We start from the raw sequence: 18,505 nt of genomic DNA on the forward strand, positions 1-18,505 counted from the left end.
CAAACAATCCCAAACGAGGCACAAGGGTCCCATCCAGCAAAACGACTGCCACTTTTGAGAAGAAAAATAAAAAATATGTACTTTTAAACCACAAATTTTCGTCTAGGTCCGGTCCAGCGCGACCTAACGTAAACGTGTAGGGAACTAGGGAGGTCACGTGTTACATATATAAAACGCACATTTGCGGACCATTTTAAACAATAAACTGACACAAAGACATTAATTAGTATCAGTTGACATACAACAACGTAGGAACGGTCCTCTTTCTCAACACATGTAAACACTGGGGCGGAGTTTCGCGTTCGTCCTCTGTGACCTCTTGACGTGATGACGTATTGCGTCGGGTCACGCTAGCGCATCACGACCGGATCTAGACGAGAAGTTGTGCATTAAAAGTGTATATTTGTCATTTTTATTGTCAAAAATGACAATGGTTTTGCTAGATAAGACCCTTATGCCTCGTTTGGGATTGTTTATAGTCCTTTGAAACTCCGTTGAAATAAACTGTTAAGTGTTAAGTATTAAATGTTGGGCTCTATTAAAGTCAATTAAAACGAGAAAAATCCTGCAATGTTTTCCTCAAAAAACATAACTTCTTCTCGACTGAACAAAGAAAGACATCAACACCTTGAATGACATGGTGGCGAGTAAATTATCTGGATTTTTCTTTTAAGAAAATGGACTAATACTTTAAGTGTGATTATGTTTTACAAATTTTTTAACTTTACTTATCAATTCTGTGTGCTCAGATCTCCTCATTACAGAGTCAGATCCACTCGCAGGAGTCAGACCTGCAGAGCCAAGAGGAGGAACTGGGCCGGGCCAAGGCCGATCTGAGCCGCCTGCAGCAGGAGGAGGCCCAGCTAGAGCAGAGCTTACAAGCTGGCAGGATTCAGCTTGAAACCATCATCAAGTCTCTCAAAGCTACACAAGATGAGATTAACCAGGTTTTGCTTTTAGTTTAAGTCCATTCTGTTGCATACTCATTGGTTTACATTATTTTTGTTGTTGCAAACCCTTAAAGAATTAGTAAATTTTCTTAAAATCCTGATAATTTACTCACCACCATGTCATTCAAAATGTTGATGTCTTTCTTTGTTCAGTCGAGAAGAAATTGTTTTTCGAGGAAATCATTCCAGGATTTTTTTCATTTTAATGGATTTTAATGGACCCCAACACCTAACAGTTTTAATGCAGTTTAAAATTGCTGTTTCAAAGGACTCTAAATGATCTCAAACGAGGCATAAGGGTCTTATCTAGCGAAACGATTGTCATTTTTGGCAAGAAAAATAAAAAATATGCACTTTTAAACCACAACTTCTCGCCTTCCTCCGGTCCTGTGACGCGCCAGCTCAACCTCACGTAATACGTCATCCGTCAAGAGGTCACGAATGACGTATGCGAAACTACGCCCCAGTTTTTACAAGTGTGGAGAAAGAGGACCCCTCTGAAGTTGTTGTATGTTGAATGATACTAATTAATGTCTTTGTGTCAGTTTATTGTTTAAAATGGTTTGCAAATGTGCGTCATTACTCAATATCATTCAACATACAACAACGTCGGAAAGGTCCTCTTTCTCCACACTTGTAAACACTGGGGCGTAGTTTCGATACGTCACCCGTGACCTCTTGACGTGATGACGTATTTCGTGAGGTCGCGCTGGCACGTCACAGGACCTGAGGAAGATGAGAAGTTGTGGTTTTAAAGTACATATTTTTTATTTTTCTTGCCAAAAATGACAATCGTTTCGCTAGATAAGACCCCCATGCCCCGCCTGGGACCGTTCAGAGTCCTCCGAAACTGCAATTTTAAACCGCATTCTGTTAAGTGTTGGGGTCCATTAAAGTCCATTAAAATGAGAAAAATCCTGGAATGTTTTCCTCAAAAAACCTAATTCCTTATCGACTGAACAAAGAAAGACATAAACATTTTGGATGACATGGTGGTGAGTAAATTATCTGGAGTTTTTTTTTTTAAGAAAATGGACTAATCCTTTAAATGCTATTTTTTTATGGAGCACAAAAGTAGACTCTTAAGTCTTACCATGTAATGATACTTATATAATTTTAAGTTTTTGGAATGGTTTGCATGATATTATGTCTTTAGAAGACTGAGAATGCATTACCTTGTGTTTTAACTAGGGGGCGATAAACATCAGAAAATCTTCATGTCAAATACTTTCATGCAAATATGGTTTCTAATGAACCTTAAAACAAGTTTTACCTAAAAACGTCCAGAAACAAAGTAGAGTCTCACTAATCTTTTCATCCCATCTGTGCATATCGCAGGCTCGCAGCAAACTGTCTCAAATTCAGGACAGCCAGCACGAGATCAGCAAGAGTATTGAGCAGTACAGCAGCACCCTGAACGGGACTCACGGGGGCAGCATGACCAACCTGGCCGACATGAGCGAAGGCTTCCCGGAGAAGGAGAACGGAGGATTCGGGGCCATGGTGAGAGCGCAACTTTTGTGATGTACAATTAGCTTTACACGTACTCAACAGCTATATTTAGGTGGATTTGATGGTTGAAACGGACATCAGAGCACCCAGTTTGTTACAGCGTGTGTAGCATGGTTACTAATGGTTGGTTTAGATAAAGATAGGACATTAATAATATCATACATGCCCTCATATACAGCTTTTTTATATGCAGGGGAGTATGCATACTAAGTGAGTGTAGGTGCAGCTAAAAATAAAGGTGCAGCATTGACATTTTATGCAAACCTGTTAATGATTAAACCATTTCCTCCTGAGATGGTAATGTATTTAAACAGTTAACTTTTTGACAAGAACAATCTCGCTTTTGAAAAGTAATACTGTATGTGGTATTCAAGTCAACATAGATAGCATTCACACTGTAAAGGGTCATTCACACTATGGATGATAAAAATACTTTTATAATAAATAAACTTTTTTAAATACAGGTCACACCTCCACTATAACAATAAAATTACAACGATTGATTTTTGGGATCACTTTTAGAGTGATTTTTTTCTTCCCAGTTGATGAACAATTAACTTTTGACATCTGTTTTAGGGGTGTAAGAAGGAAAACATTCCAGGATTTTTCTCATTTTAATGGCCTAAATGGACCCCAATACTTAACAGTTTTAATGCAGTTTAAAATTGCAGTTTCAAAGGACTCCCAAACGAGGCATAAGGGTCTTATCTAGCGAAATGATTGTCATTTTTGGCAAGAAAAAAATGCACTTTTAAACCGTTAATTGGCACTGTCCCGTGAGCGGGACACCTACGTTTATTTCAATATTTTCTATGTAAATGTTAATCTATCACGACAAACTATATATTGTTGGAAAGGTCTAAGAATGTAGATTTCAAAACCTTTTAGCAGTAATAATAATGCAGTAACTGTAATTTATTCATTTGTGACACAAGTATGCAGCAAACCTCAAAGCAAACCAGCACAAACCTCAGTTTTTTGACAATTTTATGTATTAAAAATTATACTATATTGCATTTTTATTTATTACAAATAAATGTAAACTGCTTTAAAAAAAAAAAAATATTTTCACCTCCAGACACTTCCCTAAAAAACGTTAAAGTGTCTTCTTTAAAAACCAAAATTACCAAACTTTAAACCAAAATTAGGCTTCTAGACCAAAAAAAAAAAATGCCAGAGTTATATTAATTTAAAGGTGTATATCACCTTTTCACCAACCCCCCCACTCAAAAAAGGCTGCACCAGTTAAAGGGTTAAACCACAACTTCTCTTCTTCTTCCGGCTGTGTGACGAGCCAGCACAACCTCACGTAATTGCGTAATGACGTGGATAGGTCACGTGTTACATACATGAAACGCACATTTGCGGACGATTTTAAACCATAAACTGACACAAAGACATTAATTAGTATCATTCCACATACAACAACTTCGGAACGGTCCTCTTTCTCCACACTTGTAAACACTGGGGCGTAGGTTCGATACGTCATCCGTGACCTCTTGACGTGATGGCACGTCACAGTACCAGAGGAAGACGAGAATTTGAGGTTTAAAAGTGCATATCTCTATTTCTCTTGCCAAAAATGACAATCGTTTCGCTAGATAAGACCCTTATGCCTCATTTGAGATCGTTTAGAGTCCTTTGAAACTGCAATTTTAAACAGCATTAAAACTGTTAAGTGTTGGGGTCCATTAAAGTCCATTAAAATGAGAAAAATCCTGAAATGTTTTTCTCAAAAAACATAATTTCTTGTTGACTGAACAAAGAAAGACATCAACATTTTGGATGACATGGTAGTGAGTATATTATCTGGATTTTTTTTGGATGGACTAATCCTTTAAAGTGTAAACGGTACTTTAGACTTGTACCTTAAGATACTATATTAGAAAATATGTTTCTTTGTGTAATGTTACGGGAACAGGTTTCTTTTTTTTTCAGTTTCTTTATGACAGTTTTATAGTCTCATACTTACACACTGTGAAATTGTTTTCCAAACATAAGCTCCATAACCGAAGCGTTTCTGAACAGTCGTGAACTTGAATGATTGCTGACTACGAGAAGAGATTGTGATGAATTCCTGTTGACATTCTTTGGTTTCTGAAGGAAATCCCAGCTTGCTTTTCTTTCTCATTCATGCCTCGCATGCAAAGGTGCAATTTGGAAACCCAACACTTTCAACAGAGCTTCCTATGTTGTGGGTGCTGTTTGGAACGAATAGCTGAAAAACTGCACAAAATTGTTGAAATTTAAAGTCAAAGGTTACCATTACAAATGTTTTTTCCGAAGCTGTGAGTTTTTGGCAAAATTAGTGGCTGTTTCTTAGACATTATTTGCTGCATGACAGGATCAACTGTTGGCAGGCTAAACCATAGAATGAATTTGATGAGATTTTTTTCTTAAAAAAATAAAAACTGTGAAGAGTCAGCCATGACACAAAATAACTCTGTGCTGGAATTAATCTTGCGTGTCGAGCACCACTTGGCAAAACCGTGTCTTATTCAGGCCTCAGGTCAGTGCAAACAGAAAATTTTTTGGATAATAACTGTTTGTTTTTACTGGATACAGGAGGACCCCTTCAAGGTGAAGACCACTGTGTTCAACAGCGCCCCTCAGGAGATGCACACAGACCCATTCCAGTCTGAGGACCCTTTTAAAACAGACCCATTTAAAGGTAAAGTGTTTTGAAATGTGCAGCTTTGTTCGATGCGTTTCCACTGAAAAGGAAGTTAGGACTGGACATATTGTCTGGCCCCTCCCCCTTTATAATATCCAATGGCGTTTAGTTTACCCAGCCTGGAATATGATATAAGCATAAAAATCGATCCGTTTTGAATTTTGTCAATGTTTTGGAGGACATCAGTTTATAGATATCGTTAAGATGAACATATTTACATTGAATGCTCTGATTTATATACTGTAGAAGCATAATAGGGTCTGGGATCTGGATATGACCCTACACCGACATAATACACAGGCTTTTCAACCCAACCGCTAGTCGGTTTTGAAAATGTCATTGAGCACATCTTTAATTGAGTCATGACAGTGCTCAGAAGTCAGTACTTTCCTATTTTATTCAAATTACTGCTTATTGGCTATTCAGGCTAATCTTTAGGCATTGGTGATGGTTACCGAATTAATCTTAGTGTTTGTGTTCTGCTGTAGGTGATCCTTTTCAGAACGACCCTTTCTCAAAGCAGACCTCCACCGTTGCAGGTATTTGATACATCTGAATGCATGGTGAATACATCAGATCGTGCATGTAACTTTTAGCCAATGAAAAAGTCTTAAAATAATATTTGTTTATGTTATTATGTTACGTGGCTGTTTTTGTTTTAATATTTATTTCATTAAAGTCTGTGTAAAGTCGTTTCACTGTTTATAAACACATTGTTAACCTCTTGAAAAGCACCCCCACTCTAGCCCAAACCATGAAAAACCTACTTTCAATAAATGGGTTGTTTTTACTAAACCACTTTTAGTATACGCATAACTATGGTTAGAAAGAAGACACTTTGAGCTTCACTTTTTATTACTAAAAAACGTAAAGATAAATATGTCTGTGAAACCTAGAAATGTAATGATCCCAAAGCCACAAGTCTAAAGAAGTAATGTTTCAAGTTTGAGGTCAATAAGCCCAAAAATGAGGTTCTTGCAAGGGTTTTTGTAGGACTAGTGTCTTTTCCAAGTGCCAAAATAAAAGTCTTTGTTTACATGCATCCACGTTCATTCTTATTATCATTTATCCTTATGTTAGCATATAAAATACAGTTTCCACACCAGGAAATAAAACGTCACACAAAGATCGTTGGATTTCGTTATCTAATTGGCTACACGTTCTGTCTATCAATATTTTCCATGAAGTCATTGGAGAAACGAGCGAGTCAAATGATTCTGTTAGAATATTATGTATTACACTCTCGCCTACTGATTGGCTAAGAGCTATGCGATATTGTACTGATAACGGCACTGTAACCGCTTCACCTTTCGTATCATTCCGCCACCTAGTGAATGGAGGTCCTAAACAGGCTCATCTCTGAATGGAAAAACACAGACGCCCTGTTTTTAAACACTCTCCGTGTGTGTGTCTCATTAGTTTACTAGCTCATAAATCAGTCTGTGAATCCCCAATCGGAAGTTATTATTCCGTCAAAGATCAGCGCTCATGGATGTTACGTTAAAGTTAATGGGAGTAATGTCTTGTCACGTCGTGTGGACGATTAACACTTGGAAAGAGGAATATAAACACTGTTTTTTTTTCTGGAGCTATATCTCTTATCAGAACGCGAAAACACCGTGGAACTGCAGGTAAGCCCCGCAGCTTTTAAATGTGGACATCGATCATTTACTTTATCGTGACGTGACTATTAAAACATGTTATGAGATATCGCCACTGATATATTTATAAGCAGCATGCAAAAACATCTCTCTGACACTTATAAAAAAACGTTTTATATAGTACTGACAAGAACAAAGTTTAATAATAATAATCGAGTGCTTGTATTGCGTTAAGAATAAATGAGAAAGCAATAGTAACGTTATACAAGTATAGTTTTATTAACTTTTACCTCGCGCCAAAACAATAACAACACAAAAGACACTAAATATGAATAAAAAACAAGTAATAGTTTGATCATGACACCAAATACTGCTGATTTGATCTCATTTTGACGATCATAAACAAGCAAGGCCAACATGAGAGCCGGGGAATCCCTGTCAGAGATGTAGCCCAGAGAGGGCGGTGGTCAGCGGGGCGAGTGAACACTGACGTCCGCTCATGCTTTGGTTCTCATTCGTACCGAATCTCAATAAGCAAACGTTCAAACAGGCGCTATCTTTACTAATCGACTGCAGATTTAAATATAATACATATACATTCTCGACTGAACTAATCTTAAAACTACACTTTGTGACCAAGAAACGTTAATATAAAGAAACGCCTATCCGTCCATTGAGTTATTAGGAGATTCAAAGCAGCCGAAAGTGTTACCTGTCATTCTGGCCGCCCTCAAATCCGTGGCGGAAGAAGTAGTTCTCAAACAAAGAGGCTTTTAAAATAACTCCGTTGTTGTTTTCTAGTTTTCGTTTTTCAAACGTGTGCCGTCGAACTGTTGTATAAAAGCAATATCGCCTACGGCCTCGTGCCTCTGGCCTAATCACAGCCATGATGATATAGAGCTATATCACACTCCTACTCGAGCGATATTGCTTAAATATTTCAGGGATTATACGCTTTTGTGGACAAAAATTAGATGTATTCTGTTAGACGGTTTTGTGGGTTATTCACACATCTGAAACAGACGGGATTCGACTCGCGATAGTTATATCAACGCAAAGGTAAGAAGTCCCGTTTATATTTTGCATGTTGTCATCTGGACTTCTGTCACAAAATACTACATTTATGATGCTAGAGCATCTGTATCTCAAAACAGAGACTATACACTGTTGCTAAACCCGTAGACCTTTTAAACAATGTATAGTAATGTTAATATTATTAATGTTTGTAGTAGGCTATATAGATATATTGTTAGCAGCGTTAAAAAACTGACGTCATCCTGCCCACGAATTAGTGCGTGTCAAGAGGTTAATGTTAGAAATGCATTGCTGAAACATGTTGCAAAGACTGAACTATATAGTACTGAGTTACACAGTTTTCCCCACATTCCTATGGATGTCAATGGTTACAATCAGCTGTGTGCTTACCATCATTTATCAAAATATCTTCTTTTGTGTTCATCATTATAAAAAATTAATACAGGCATAAGGGTGAATAAATAATGGCAAAATTTTCATTTTGTGTGAACTATCCCTTTAATATCAGACTTTACATGGACTTTAACCCTTTGAATGCGCTCTATTTTTAATTGGTGGTGAACATTGTGTTTAGTGAACTTGCACAGTTCCCCCTTAGTAATAAATGAGACTTTCAGTTCCACACCTGCTTTGTTTGACACATGTGCTAAAGATAGACGATGATATCATGTAAATGATGATATTTAAATGCCTCTCTAGAGCAGCTGATTTTAGTTTTTTCCCCCTAGTTCAGTTACATAAAGCTATAAATTCTTTCAGATCCGTTCGGAGGAGATCCTTTTAAAGAGTCTGACCCATTCAGGACGTCCTCTGAAGATTTCTTCAAGAAGCCCTCCAAGCCGGACCCTTTCACCAACTCCGATCCTTTTAGCAAAAGTGCCACTCTTCCCTCCAAGGTAGAAAGACAGCCAAAGTCAAAATTTAGTGTATAACATTTTAATGTGTAATTATCAACCATCTCATTTGACCGTAGGGTCATCACTTCCCAGGGAATGACCCGTTTAGCTCCACCAGCCCCAAACCAAAAGGCCAAGGTAATCTTTCTGCTTTATATTTTTGAAGATGCTGAGCATATGAGCATGCAAAAGAACTTTTTGACTGATCTGGCGTCAGCTAAAAAAGACTAAGCTATGCAAACACCCACGTTCAAGCAGGGCGATATTTTCACACCTCCTGCCCGGTGGCGACACTCTTGGTTTTTCTGAAGACCAATGAGTGTTGTGAGAGAAAACGTGTGAATAAGCTGACAAAATAGTTCCCATGCTGCAGCGGACACTCTGCCTTTGGCAACACGGGGGACGTGAGATTCCTCTGCTGTTTCGGTAATGCAGAGTCGACTGCAGCTCTGTTTGAATTCGAGGCAGTGCCAGGAAACGCTCAACACGTTTTTTTTAAACCCGTGGGTTGTAGAAGAGTAAAAAAACAGATAGAGAGCAAAACAACTCCGATAAGTGAATGGTGTGGTTTGAATTCTTGAAATGAATGGCTCTGTTAAAAGCATGTTTAAATGTAAACTTGATGTTTTGGTTCCTTCTCTAGATGCACACAGGGTCCTAAGTCTAAACAAATTCAATTTCATGCTAGTTTTATGTATAGTAAAAATTTTAAATAATCTGAAAACTGTGCAGATTATTTATTGTTTATGTTTGTTTATGTTCTGTGTGTACTGAACTTATTATTGTTTTTTGTGTCATTAGCCGATTTCTTTGGTACATTGGATCCGTTCGGAAGCAGTTCCTTCGGCAGTAACAGCGGATTCGCAGACTTTAGCCAAATGTCAAAGGTAGCAAACAAAATTTTCAGTTGTAAGCATCTGTTTACACCTGGTATTAAGATGCATTTTGGTCGATTGAATCACAAGTGGATGACGCTACATGCAGGTGTTAACAGGGTGTAAAACCTTTTGAGCTCATCCACTTTCGACCACATTAAGAGCATTTAGTTCGAACAGCTACAAAAGACTGCCTACTCTCTACCACCTATTGATCTATTGTGATGTACCGAGCACAATGTTTTTCCCCAAATCGCATCTTAATACCTGGTATAAACAGGGCCTAAGATGTGGTTTTGATTGTGCCATCATAATTTATGACTTTTGCACTTTTTGGCTAATAATGGCACACCAATTTTCCTGTGTGGTTCAACGTAGGGCTTTGTCGATGACCCCTTCAGCCGAACGCAAGACATGCCGGCCCTACCGCCCAAAAAAACCATACCGCCACGGCCCAAACCACCCAGCGGTAAGTATTTTACTTTTATCTTAAAGGACAAGTTCGGTATTTTACACTTAAAGCCCTGTTTTCAGATTGTTTATGATGAAATAGAACGGTTTTGACTGAAATTTGGACATATGATGCTGGCCCGAGAATTTTCGAGTGTTTCTTGTATCACCTCCCACCCCTATAATGGCTCTATAGGTGCACATGAACAATCCTTCCTGAAATGCATTAAACTTTCGTTTACAAAGACGTGAAACTCACCGAGTGGTCAGGGGTGTTCACTGATACGCTCACACAAAAATCACTGCAAAAGACACTTTCCAACTGGTTTTATCGTAGTTTTTGTCCAACTCCATTGACTTGTATTAGATGTGCTGTGAGGTACGGTATTACTTCACTGCCGGGAACGTTGTTTGTATTCTTGCAATTGGCAAAGGTGGATTATCGCCACCAACTAGACTGGAGTGTCTATTATTCAAGCTCTCAACGGAAGAATATACGGGTGTGAGGCGTTTGGAAAAATAGGTCCACAAGTAAACAACGAATGCTAAAACACCTGTTGGAAAGCATCTTTTGCAGTGATTTTTGTGTGAGCATATCAGTGAACACCCCTGACCACTTGGTGGGTTTAACGTCTTTGTAAACGAAATTTCAATGCATTTTCGTAAGGATTGTTCCAGTGCACCTATACACCCATTGTAGAGGTGGGAGGTGAAACAACAAACACCCGAAAATTCTCGGGGCAGCTGCATATGTCGAAATTTCAGTCAAAACCGTTCTATTTCATCATAAAACAAACAGGGCATCAAGTGTAAAATACAGAACTTGTCCTTTAAGGCCTACAAACAAACCAATGACTTTTTTGACTTTTTTATGCATATGTAACCATACAAGTTGTTGAACTAGATGTTTATGTAATCTGGTTAAGAAAGTTAACAATTGCACAGTTGTTGTCCCAGGTGGTCTCCAACATGGTGCCCACGGGCACAAGGTTGCCCCTTACAGAGTCTGTGAGTTGCCCGCCAATGCACATTTTATTAACAGGGTTCCCACGGGTCCTTGAAATCCTTGAAAGTTTGTGAATCTGGTGGAAAAAATTCAAGGAAAATATACATACATAGATACAGGTCATCGAAAGTGCATGAATCTATTTTATGCAAGAAGTTTTCTAGAAAAAAATCCATATTATTCCCTGTGTAGTGTAGGATAATATCATAAAAATTCTAGACTTTTTAAGGACACGTGCTAAACTGTTCACTTTAAATGCTTATATCTTCTGTATGCGAATGTTGATTCATAGCAAAATGCTTTTTTGCATAGTTGTGTTTGACACATGAAGACGTCTCGGGTTACGTACGTAACTGTTGTTCCCTGAGAAGAGAACGAGACGCTGCGTCTCCCTCGCCATACTTTCTGCGTCCATCTAATGCCGCCTTTGGCAATAGCGATATACTTCCTGGCTCCCGCGTCACCCTGTCTTTGTCGTTAAGGCTCACCATTGGTTGAATTTGATATACACATTCAGACGCACTTACCTTTGAAAGCGTCCCCAAAGTGTCACCGCAGTGACACAGCGCGAGTTCCCTCGATTGGGAACTGTAACAATGTATCTTTAAAGGTACCACAATGTAACCTTGCATTTAGTCTTTGAATTTGAAGGTATTGGACCTGGAAAGTCCTTGAAAGGTCCTTGAATTTAAAGTTAACTGAGGTGTGGGAGATTTTAATAGCCTCAATTTTAATATTTACTAATTATGTATTTTTACATTAGCTTGGCTTATTTTTGTATGTATGTTAACATCTTTAACAAAGATAAAAAAACATCAAGTAAAGCTTTGAGTAGACTATATCAAAAAAGGAGCCCTCCAAATTATTTTACCCATTGTGGTGGCCCTCGCTCACAAAAGGTTGGAGATCTCTAATTTAGACGAAACGAGGTTAAACCGCCAACATGAAAGTGCATAATTTGGATATATTTGTTCTTCGCATTCATGTTTAAAAATTAAAGCGATATCTTTACATCGGCTGTTGTGAAAACATAACAGCTTTTTGCAAAAAAATATGTTGACCTCAGCTCACACGTTTCCCCACACGTTCACGTCTTGTAGAAAACGGTTCGTGCTACAGGTCAAACAAGAGTTTTAATTGTCCACACTGACATTTCATACATCCTGGTTCATCTTGTCAACAGGAAATGTAAGGTTATGGTAAAAACCCTGATAAGATGTTAGGTTACGCATTTTACAAAAAAGTCACCACAGCTCGATAAAGACGAGTTCAAGCACTCCACCGGGTTAACTTTCGTATCCCTTTAAAATGATCAAATATTTGCGAAAATGAAACCACCTCCGTTTCCTCCGTGCGTTTGTTAGTCGAATCTGTGCAGCTCACTTTTTGGCACTCCTAGAAAACAAGGGAGTGCTTTCCTGGTATAACAAAGGTTTGAAGTTGGGTATGGAGGTTAGAGAGAAAGGTTCGCTTGGTGTTTTTAGGGTAGTATATCTAACATGCTTCGATGATCTGCGGTTAGCGTGCACTTGCCAGTATGATGTGCACAAATACACACCCATCTCCACTTCCTGTGTGTGTGTTTACACGCTTTAGTGGGTAGTGTGGCCTAGATGCCACAACCGAGTATTTCACATATTTCAGGTTTTACCTTTTTTCCAAAACAGTTTTTTTATCTGTCGAATGCGGCTTTTGAGATAATAAGTTGTTGTTTAGTTATATAATCGCAGTAATGTGTTTACGTTTAAGTGTGATGGGTTACAAAAGTAGATTTAAAGTAGAGTAAACATGCATGTGCAATGTAGTGTTTGCAAATAGTGAAAATCGTTTGTGACATCTCCAGATTTAAAAGGAATACAAGTAAATATGTTAATTTATAGGTTTGTTTTCAATGGAAAAATAATGCATTCGTTGTTAATACCACTTTATTGAACAGCACTGCTTTTTCCCCTCGGCAGGGTGGAGTTTTACATTGCGGTTTATAATTCCGTGTACTGACAGAAAGAAACTGATTGCTGGTCTGGTATAAATAACAGCCCTATTGAATATGCGGTTAACACCTTTAGAGGAACCAGCAACCCGTTCATAGTTCTCACGAGTAAGAGAATGCCAGTCTTGCAAATGGTGCGAGAAAAAATGCATAAGCATCTTTCTGAACGTCCTCGACAGCTTCAACTTGCACAAATTTCTATAATAAGTAAAGTTGCAATTGTTTTCATGTAAGACAAAGTGCACTGGTTGGGTGTGTGTGGGAAAGAGATGTCAATGCTTTTTGCATTCGATTTTGGAGATGGTTATCGCATCACACGAACTTCAACCACCAGTGGGTTCTTTGGTTGAGCTTGTGGAGAAATAATACCAAATGACATCCACAATGATGTTTTTAAAGCGGAAGCTTGTAACTTTATTTGGTTTAAAATTAACAAAAAAATTGTGCATAAATATAAATTATTTTACGACAGGGTTCACATGTGATTAATGAAACATTTGTATGATTGTAATCTCAATGTTACAAATGATCGTACCTTGATAAATGTGGTGGATAAAAACTTGCGCAATTTGAATATTACACCCATAAAGATTTTTTGATGAATTTTTATTCATATATTTTTTATTTATATAAGGCAAACACAGAAAGTGACAAGTCTTGTATGGAAATGACCGGTACTGAAAAATCATACTTAAGTAAAAGTACTCGTTACAGATAGACATGTTTTAGTCACACTGACATTGTGAAAGCACAAGGAATGTGCACTGCAGATATGCATAGTCATCTCACACATGTCTCAAACATTTTATACACAGTCTAAGAAAATTCTGTCGTAAGACAATATTATTTAAATTAAAGAGATTTCTTCCTTCATTCTTGTGATATTCCACAGCCGTATTCGCAGCTTTGTTGGATTGTAACAAAATGACAATTTTTAAGCAATATTTTATTCTCGCCTTTTCACATCAATGGCCCTGTGTATATAAAGGGCCATGCACAGGGGCGTGCACAGACATTTTGGGGTGCAGGGCTCAAGTGAGAAAATAAGGCACCCTTCATTTTTCTTATTACTGCACAGGTGGCAGAAAAGCTGAAGACAAATGTATACATATATTAGTTAATATATATATATATATTAATTAGTTAAATTATTGAATTTTGGGCAAATTTGTTTTATTTTTGGGACCTAATGACACTGCACGATGCTAGTTTAAGCTGACGCCAGTAGTAAGATGTTTGTAAGTAGGTGGTTTTTAAAAACTATAATCACTTTAATCACGATTAATTGAATACAAAATAAAATTTAATTTTTGCTTAATATATGTGTGTGTTAACTGTGTGTAAGTATTATGTATATTTAACCATACACACATACATATATTAATTTCAGAACCTTTTTATTTATATATAATTTTTATTTATTTATTTATATAATATATAAAAATATAAATAAATGTATATACACATGTAAATGTTTCTTAAATACATAAATGAACGTGTGTGTGTATTTATTTATACATAATAATTACACACAGCACACACTCATATTTTATGCCAAAAATCACTTTTATTTTTTATGCGATTAATCGCGATTAATCTTTGCCCAGCGCTAGTTTCATTGTCCGTTCATTCACGAATTGCTCGTTATACTTTTAGTTTAAAAATTATTAGCCAGTGTTTACATCTTACAACTATTTTAAGATATACATTATGTTTTGTACAGTGTTGTCTTGCATTTGTGTTAGATCAGATTAATTTCAGTAAAAAAATTCTATACCAAGAAAATGACAAGATGAAAACCACAATTTTCTGTTTCAAACTTTCACATAGCATCTTTCGGTTATAATAACATTAAAAATTAAAATCTATAATTTGATTTTCAAAGATTTATAATGAAATAAATTTATAAACTATGAAAATTATTTTTTTCCGCAAAATTCAATAAATCTATTAAATCCATAAATAAATGTGCATTCATCTTTGCCATGTTATATTCATTTAGTTAACTAGTGGTATACGCTGATTAAAAAAAGAAACATTAATGGTATTAATCAAAACAACTTTTTTGGCAGCGATCAGTTGTAAAATGTTTTGGTCCTGCTTGATTTTCGTTGACTTCGAGTAAAATAATGGAAAGTTTTTCATAAACAATGTGTTAGCATGACAGAAGCTTACTGCTGTCGTGTGAGAACAAGCAACAGCCGGCATTTTTCTTTCGCCCGAATGCCTCTCACGTAAATTATTACAATTTGATGTCTTACGTGTCTTTTCCGCCACAGAAAACCACCACAGGTTTATCAATGTCATCAAAATAAAGCAATAAACCCCAAGAAGCAGTGGGTTACCAGTGCATTTTATAACAGGTAAGGGGCGTTGTTAGGCACGACGCTGTTTACAATGCATGGAATGGTGCGCTGTGATTTGTTGAGCAAATTTATTGCATTCTGCAGAGAAGGAGGACTGGCGTTTATCGCAGTTTGGAAATAAAGGGAGAAAAGATGACACAATAACACGGCAGATATCGGATTTTGCGTAAAATTAAGAATTTACTTTTTAATACTGATCTGATACAATACTGATTTTGGCGGTAACTAATTTTTTTTAATGCCATTTATCGCGTTTTAGAACCAAACTCTTCATTTGTACTCAAGTTATAAATGAAAATAAAAAATATACTCCTAAAAGTACAAATAGCTAAAAAAGTAGTTGTAGCTAGTTACTTTCCACCCCTGGAAACGACCATATGCGTGTTTCAATGAGACCTACTGATTCAAAATAGTATGTTTATAATAACGATTTATAATTTGAGCTTCCATGTACGATATTGCGGCAAATGTCAGATGGGACATCAACCTATGTAGAAATAATGTGTAAAGTAACCTGCAATTGTATGTTACAAACAGAGATGGCGATAGAGAGGCAAAAAATAGCGCAAAAAGATCAAATCCAATGTATTGAATGCACTGCATGTCACTTCTGTGTCCGTCAAATGCGTACATTTTAATTAAATAAAAAGTTACATATAGCTAGAAATTTAGTCTTTCGACTGGTAAATGTGGTTATGATGCTAAAATGCTTACCCACGTTTTGTTACAAGGTTCAGGGGTAAAGTGGCTGTGTGGTTAAACTAATGGTTGCAGATTCAAATGTAAGTGGTTTAATGAACCATCGCCACTGTTCCCATTGAGCAACCAACTTCATTATGTTGCATTATAGGGACTGCACCTAAAAAAATTTTTTTGTGTGCTTACCAAACGCACCACACTAGGGTAAGCAGCAATATGTAATGCTTATGCATTTTGTATATTACTGCACTCAAATTTCCAAACTTTTCCAGGTAAGAGCACTCCAGTAAACGTCCCCGGACCCACAGATTCACCCAAGACGGCGGATCCCTTCCAGCCCTTCGGCAGCGACCCTGGCGATCCGTTTCAGAGTAAAAAGGGAGATCCGTTTAGTGGCAAAGACCCATTCGGTCCACCTGCTTCAAGTAAAGCCTCTAAAGACTCTACATTGGGTTTTGCAGACTTCAGCTCTGTAAGTTGAGCATAGTGATACTCTTCTCTTGTCCGAACCACATGTTCCTTTCCAAAAATACGAGAAACAAACAAAAAATGCTTTCTAGCGATCATCAGCGAGGTGTCCTAGATCAGACCTCTCCATTGGCTTCGTTGAGTCTGTCGCCTTGTGCTGGCTACTCATTAATTTTCTCCATGTCTTGCAGTCCATCTGTGATTAACTCTCAACCAACGCACAGAAATTTCGGATAATAAGCCCCTAATCTACCAGGCAGACATCACCGCTCTCTCTCAGCCGCTTAGACGGTTGTTTGTGGCGCACGTGGCTATGATGTCATCTGTCGTATTGCTCAGCACTTGCATGGGCTTGTGGGACGAGGAGCAGTCGCACTTGGTGTTTCCAAGAGCTTTGGGCTAAGCTAATGCTGCTTCTTGCTGTTTTCTGTGTCTTGTGAGATTTTTTTTTCTTTTTTAGCTTTTATGCAGTAGTGTAAAGAACATGAGGTTTGAATATAATTTAGTATCGTAGTATTAAAGCATTAAATGTCACTATTTGATTGTAAACAGGTAGTCAACAAAACTACATCAGTGTTAATAGAAGAATATATGTGCCAATGTCAGTATTTTTGCTTTATATTAACCCTTTGTGGATCATCTGGCACATTTAAAAGTTTTAAAAACATCACTCCCTCTGGTCTTCTCCTTTTTTGTCTTTCTTTCCTTTCCTCTTTCTTTCCTTCACTCCCTCAGTCCACTTCCTATCTTTCTTTCTTTTCCTTCCCCATCCCTCTTTCATTACATCGCTTCCTCTGGTCCTCTCCTTCTATTTGTCATTCGTTCCTTCCCTCCTTTTTCCCTCACTCCCCCAGTCCACTTCCTTTCTGTCTCTCTTTCCGTCCTTCCTTCCCTTCATCCCTCATTTTTCTTTCCATTGCTCCCTCTGGTCTTCTGCGTATATTTCACTTTCTTTCCTCTCCTCCTTCTTTCCCTCACTTCCTCCAGTCCACTTCCTTTCTTTCTTTCTTTCCTTCCCCATCCCTCTTTCTTTACATCGCTTCCTCTGGTCCTCTCCTTCTATTTGTCTTTCGTTCCTTCCCTCCTTTTTCCCTCACTACCCCAGTCCACTTCCTTTCTCTTTCCTTCCTTCCCTCCATCCCTCCTTTTTTCTTTCCATTGCTCCCTCTGGTCTTCTCTCTCTATTTATCTTTCCTTCCTCCTTCTTTCCCTGACTCCCTCCAGTCCACTTTCTGTCTTTCCCTCCCTCCCTCCATCCCTCTTTCTTTCCATTGCTTCCTCTGGTCCTCTCCCTCTATGTGTTTTCCTTTCCTTCTTCTATCCCTCACTTCAGTCAACTTCCTCTTTCCTTCCCTCCATCCCTTTTTCTTTTTCTTTATTTATTTCCCCCAGATTTCCACCGACTGCGGAACGGCGGCGGAGTCAATCGGTTTCCATTCAAGTCAATGTGTGTATTTCCACTGACTGCGTTCCGAATCCGTCACAGCTCCGGCCATCCTCAGCCCTCCGGAACAAATACACAGAGCTTCTATTCTCCGCAGGGCGGAGCCATGACTATATCTCGTGAGCATACCTGAATTCGCGAGATCTCGTGTTGTGATCTTGGCTGGTCCAGCAAAACGTCATAATTTAACGTCATAATGGGCGGAACTAGATATCGCACGATCATCACGTGAATTTGCAAGACCTCATAGGTCCTCGTCACTTCAGCACGCAGCCGCTATGCGACAAATCCGTAACTGGTGGGTATTGGCGGAGTGCGGAGCCATAACGCAGCGGAGCCGATCTGCAGCCGTTTCGCAGTTGGTGGAAATCCAATCGCTCCCTCTGGTCCCTTCCCTCTGTTTGTCTTTCTTTCATTTCCTCCTTCTTTTCCTCACCCCTTAGTCCACTTCCTCTTTTTATTTCTTTCCTTCCTTCCTTCCCTCCATCCCTCTTTCTTTCTTTCCATTGCCCCCTCTTGTCCTCTCCCTCTATTTGTCT

The 18,505-nt window shown here is 38.1% G+C and overlaps 1 protein-coding gene across 5 annotated transcripts in view; it reads left to right on the forward strand.

Moving 5' to 3' along the window:
* The window catches only part of eps15l1a (epidermal growth factor receptor pathway substrate 15-like 1a), a 40,643-nt gene that overhangs the window by 14,384 nt on the left and 7,754 nt on the right, over positions 1 to 18,505 (forward strand). For 3 of the 5 annotated variants that reach the window (XM_055217318.2, XM_055217315.2, XM_055217317.2), the window contains 9 exons: positions 750 to 947; positions 2,289 to 2,453; positions 5,028 to 5,133; positions 5,625 to 5,675; positions 8,532 to 8,668; positions 8,746 to 8,806; positions 9,470 to 9,555; positions 9,922 to 10,012; positions 16,327 to 16,526. In XM_055217318.2, the coding sequence (XP_055073293.1) occupies positions 750 to 947; positions 2,289 to 2,453; positions 5,028 to 5,133; positions 5,625 to 5,675; positions 8,532 to 8,668; positions 8,746 to 8,806; positions 9,470 to 9,555; positions 9,922 to 10,012; positions 16,327 to 16,526 (1,095 nt within the window). The remainder of the gene's footprint in view (positions 1 to 749; positions 948 to 2,288; positions 2,454 to 5,027; positions 5,134 to 5,624; positions 5,676 to 8,531; positions 8,669 to 8,745; positions 8,807 to 9,469; positions 9,556 to 9,921; positions 10,013 to 16,326; positions 16,527 to 18,505) is intronic. The other 2 variants (XM_055217316.2, XM_055217319.2) reach the window with 1 other exon arrangement.

Source organism: Misgurnus anguillicaudatus, chromosome 23 (genome assembly GCF_027580225.2).
Source record: "Misgurnus anguillicaudatus chromosome 23, ASM2758022v2, whole genome shotgun sequence".
In the NCBI taxonomy this organism is placed as follows: domain Eukaryota; kingdom Metazoa; phylum Chordata; class Actinopteri; order Cypriniformes; family Cobitidae; genus Misgurnus; species Misgurnus anguillicaudatus.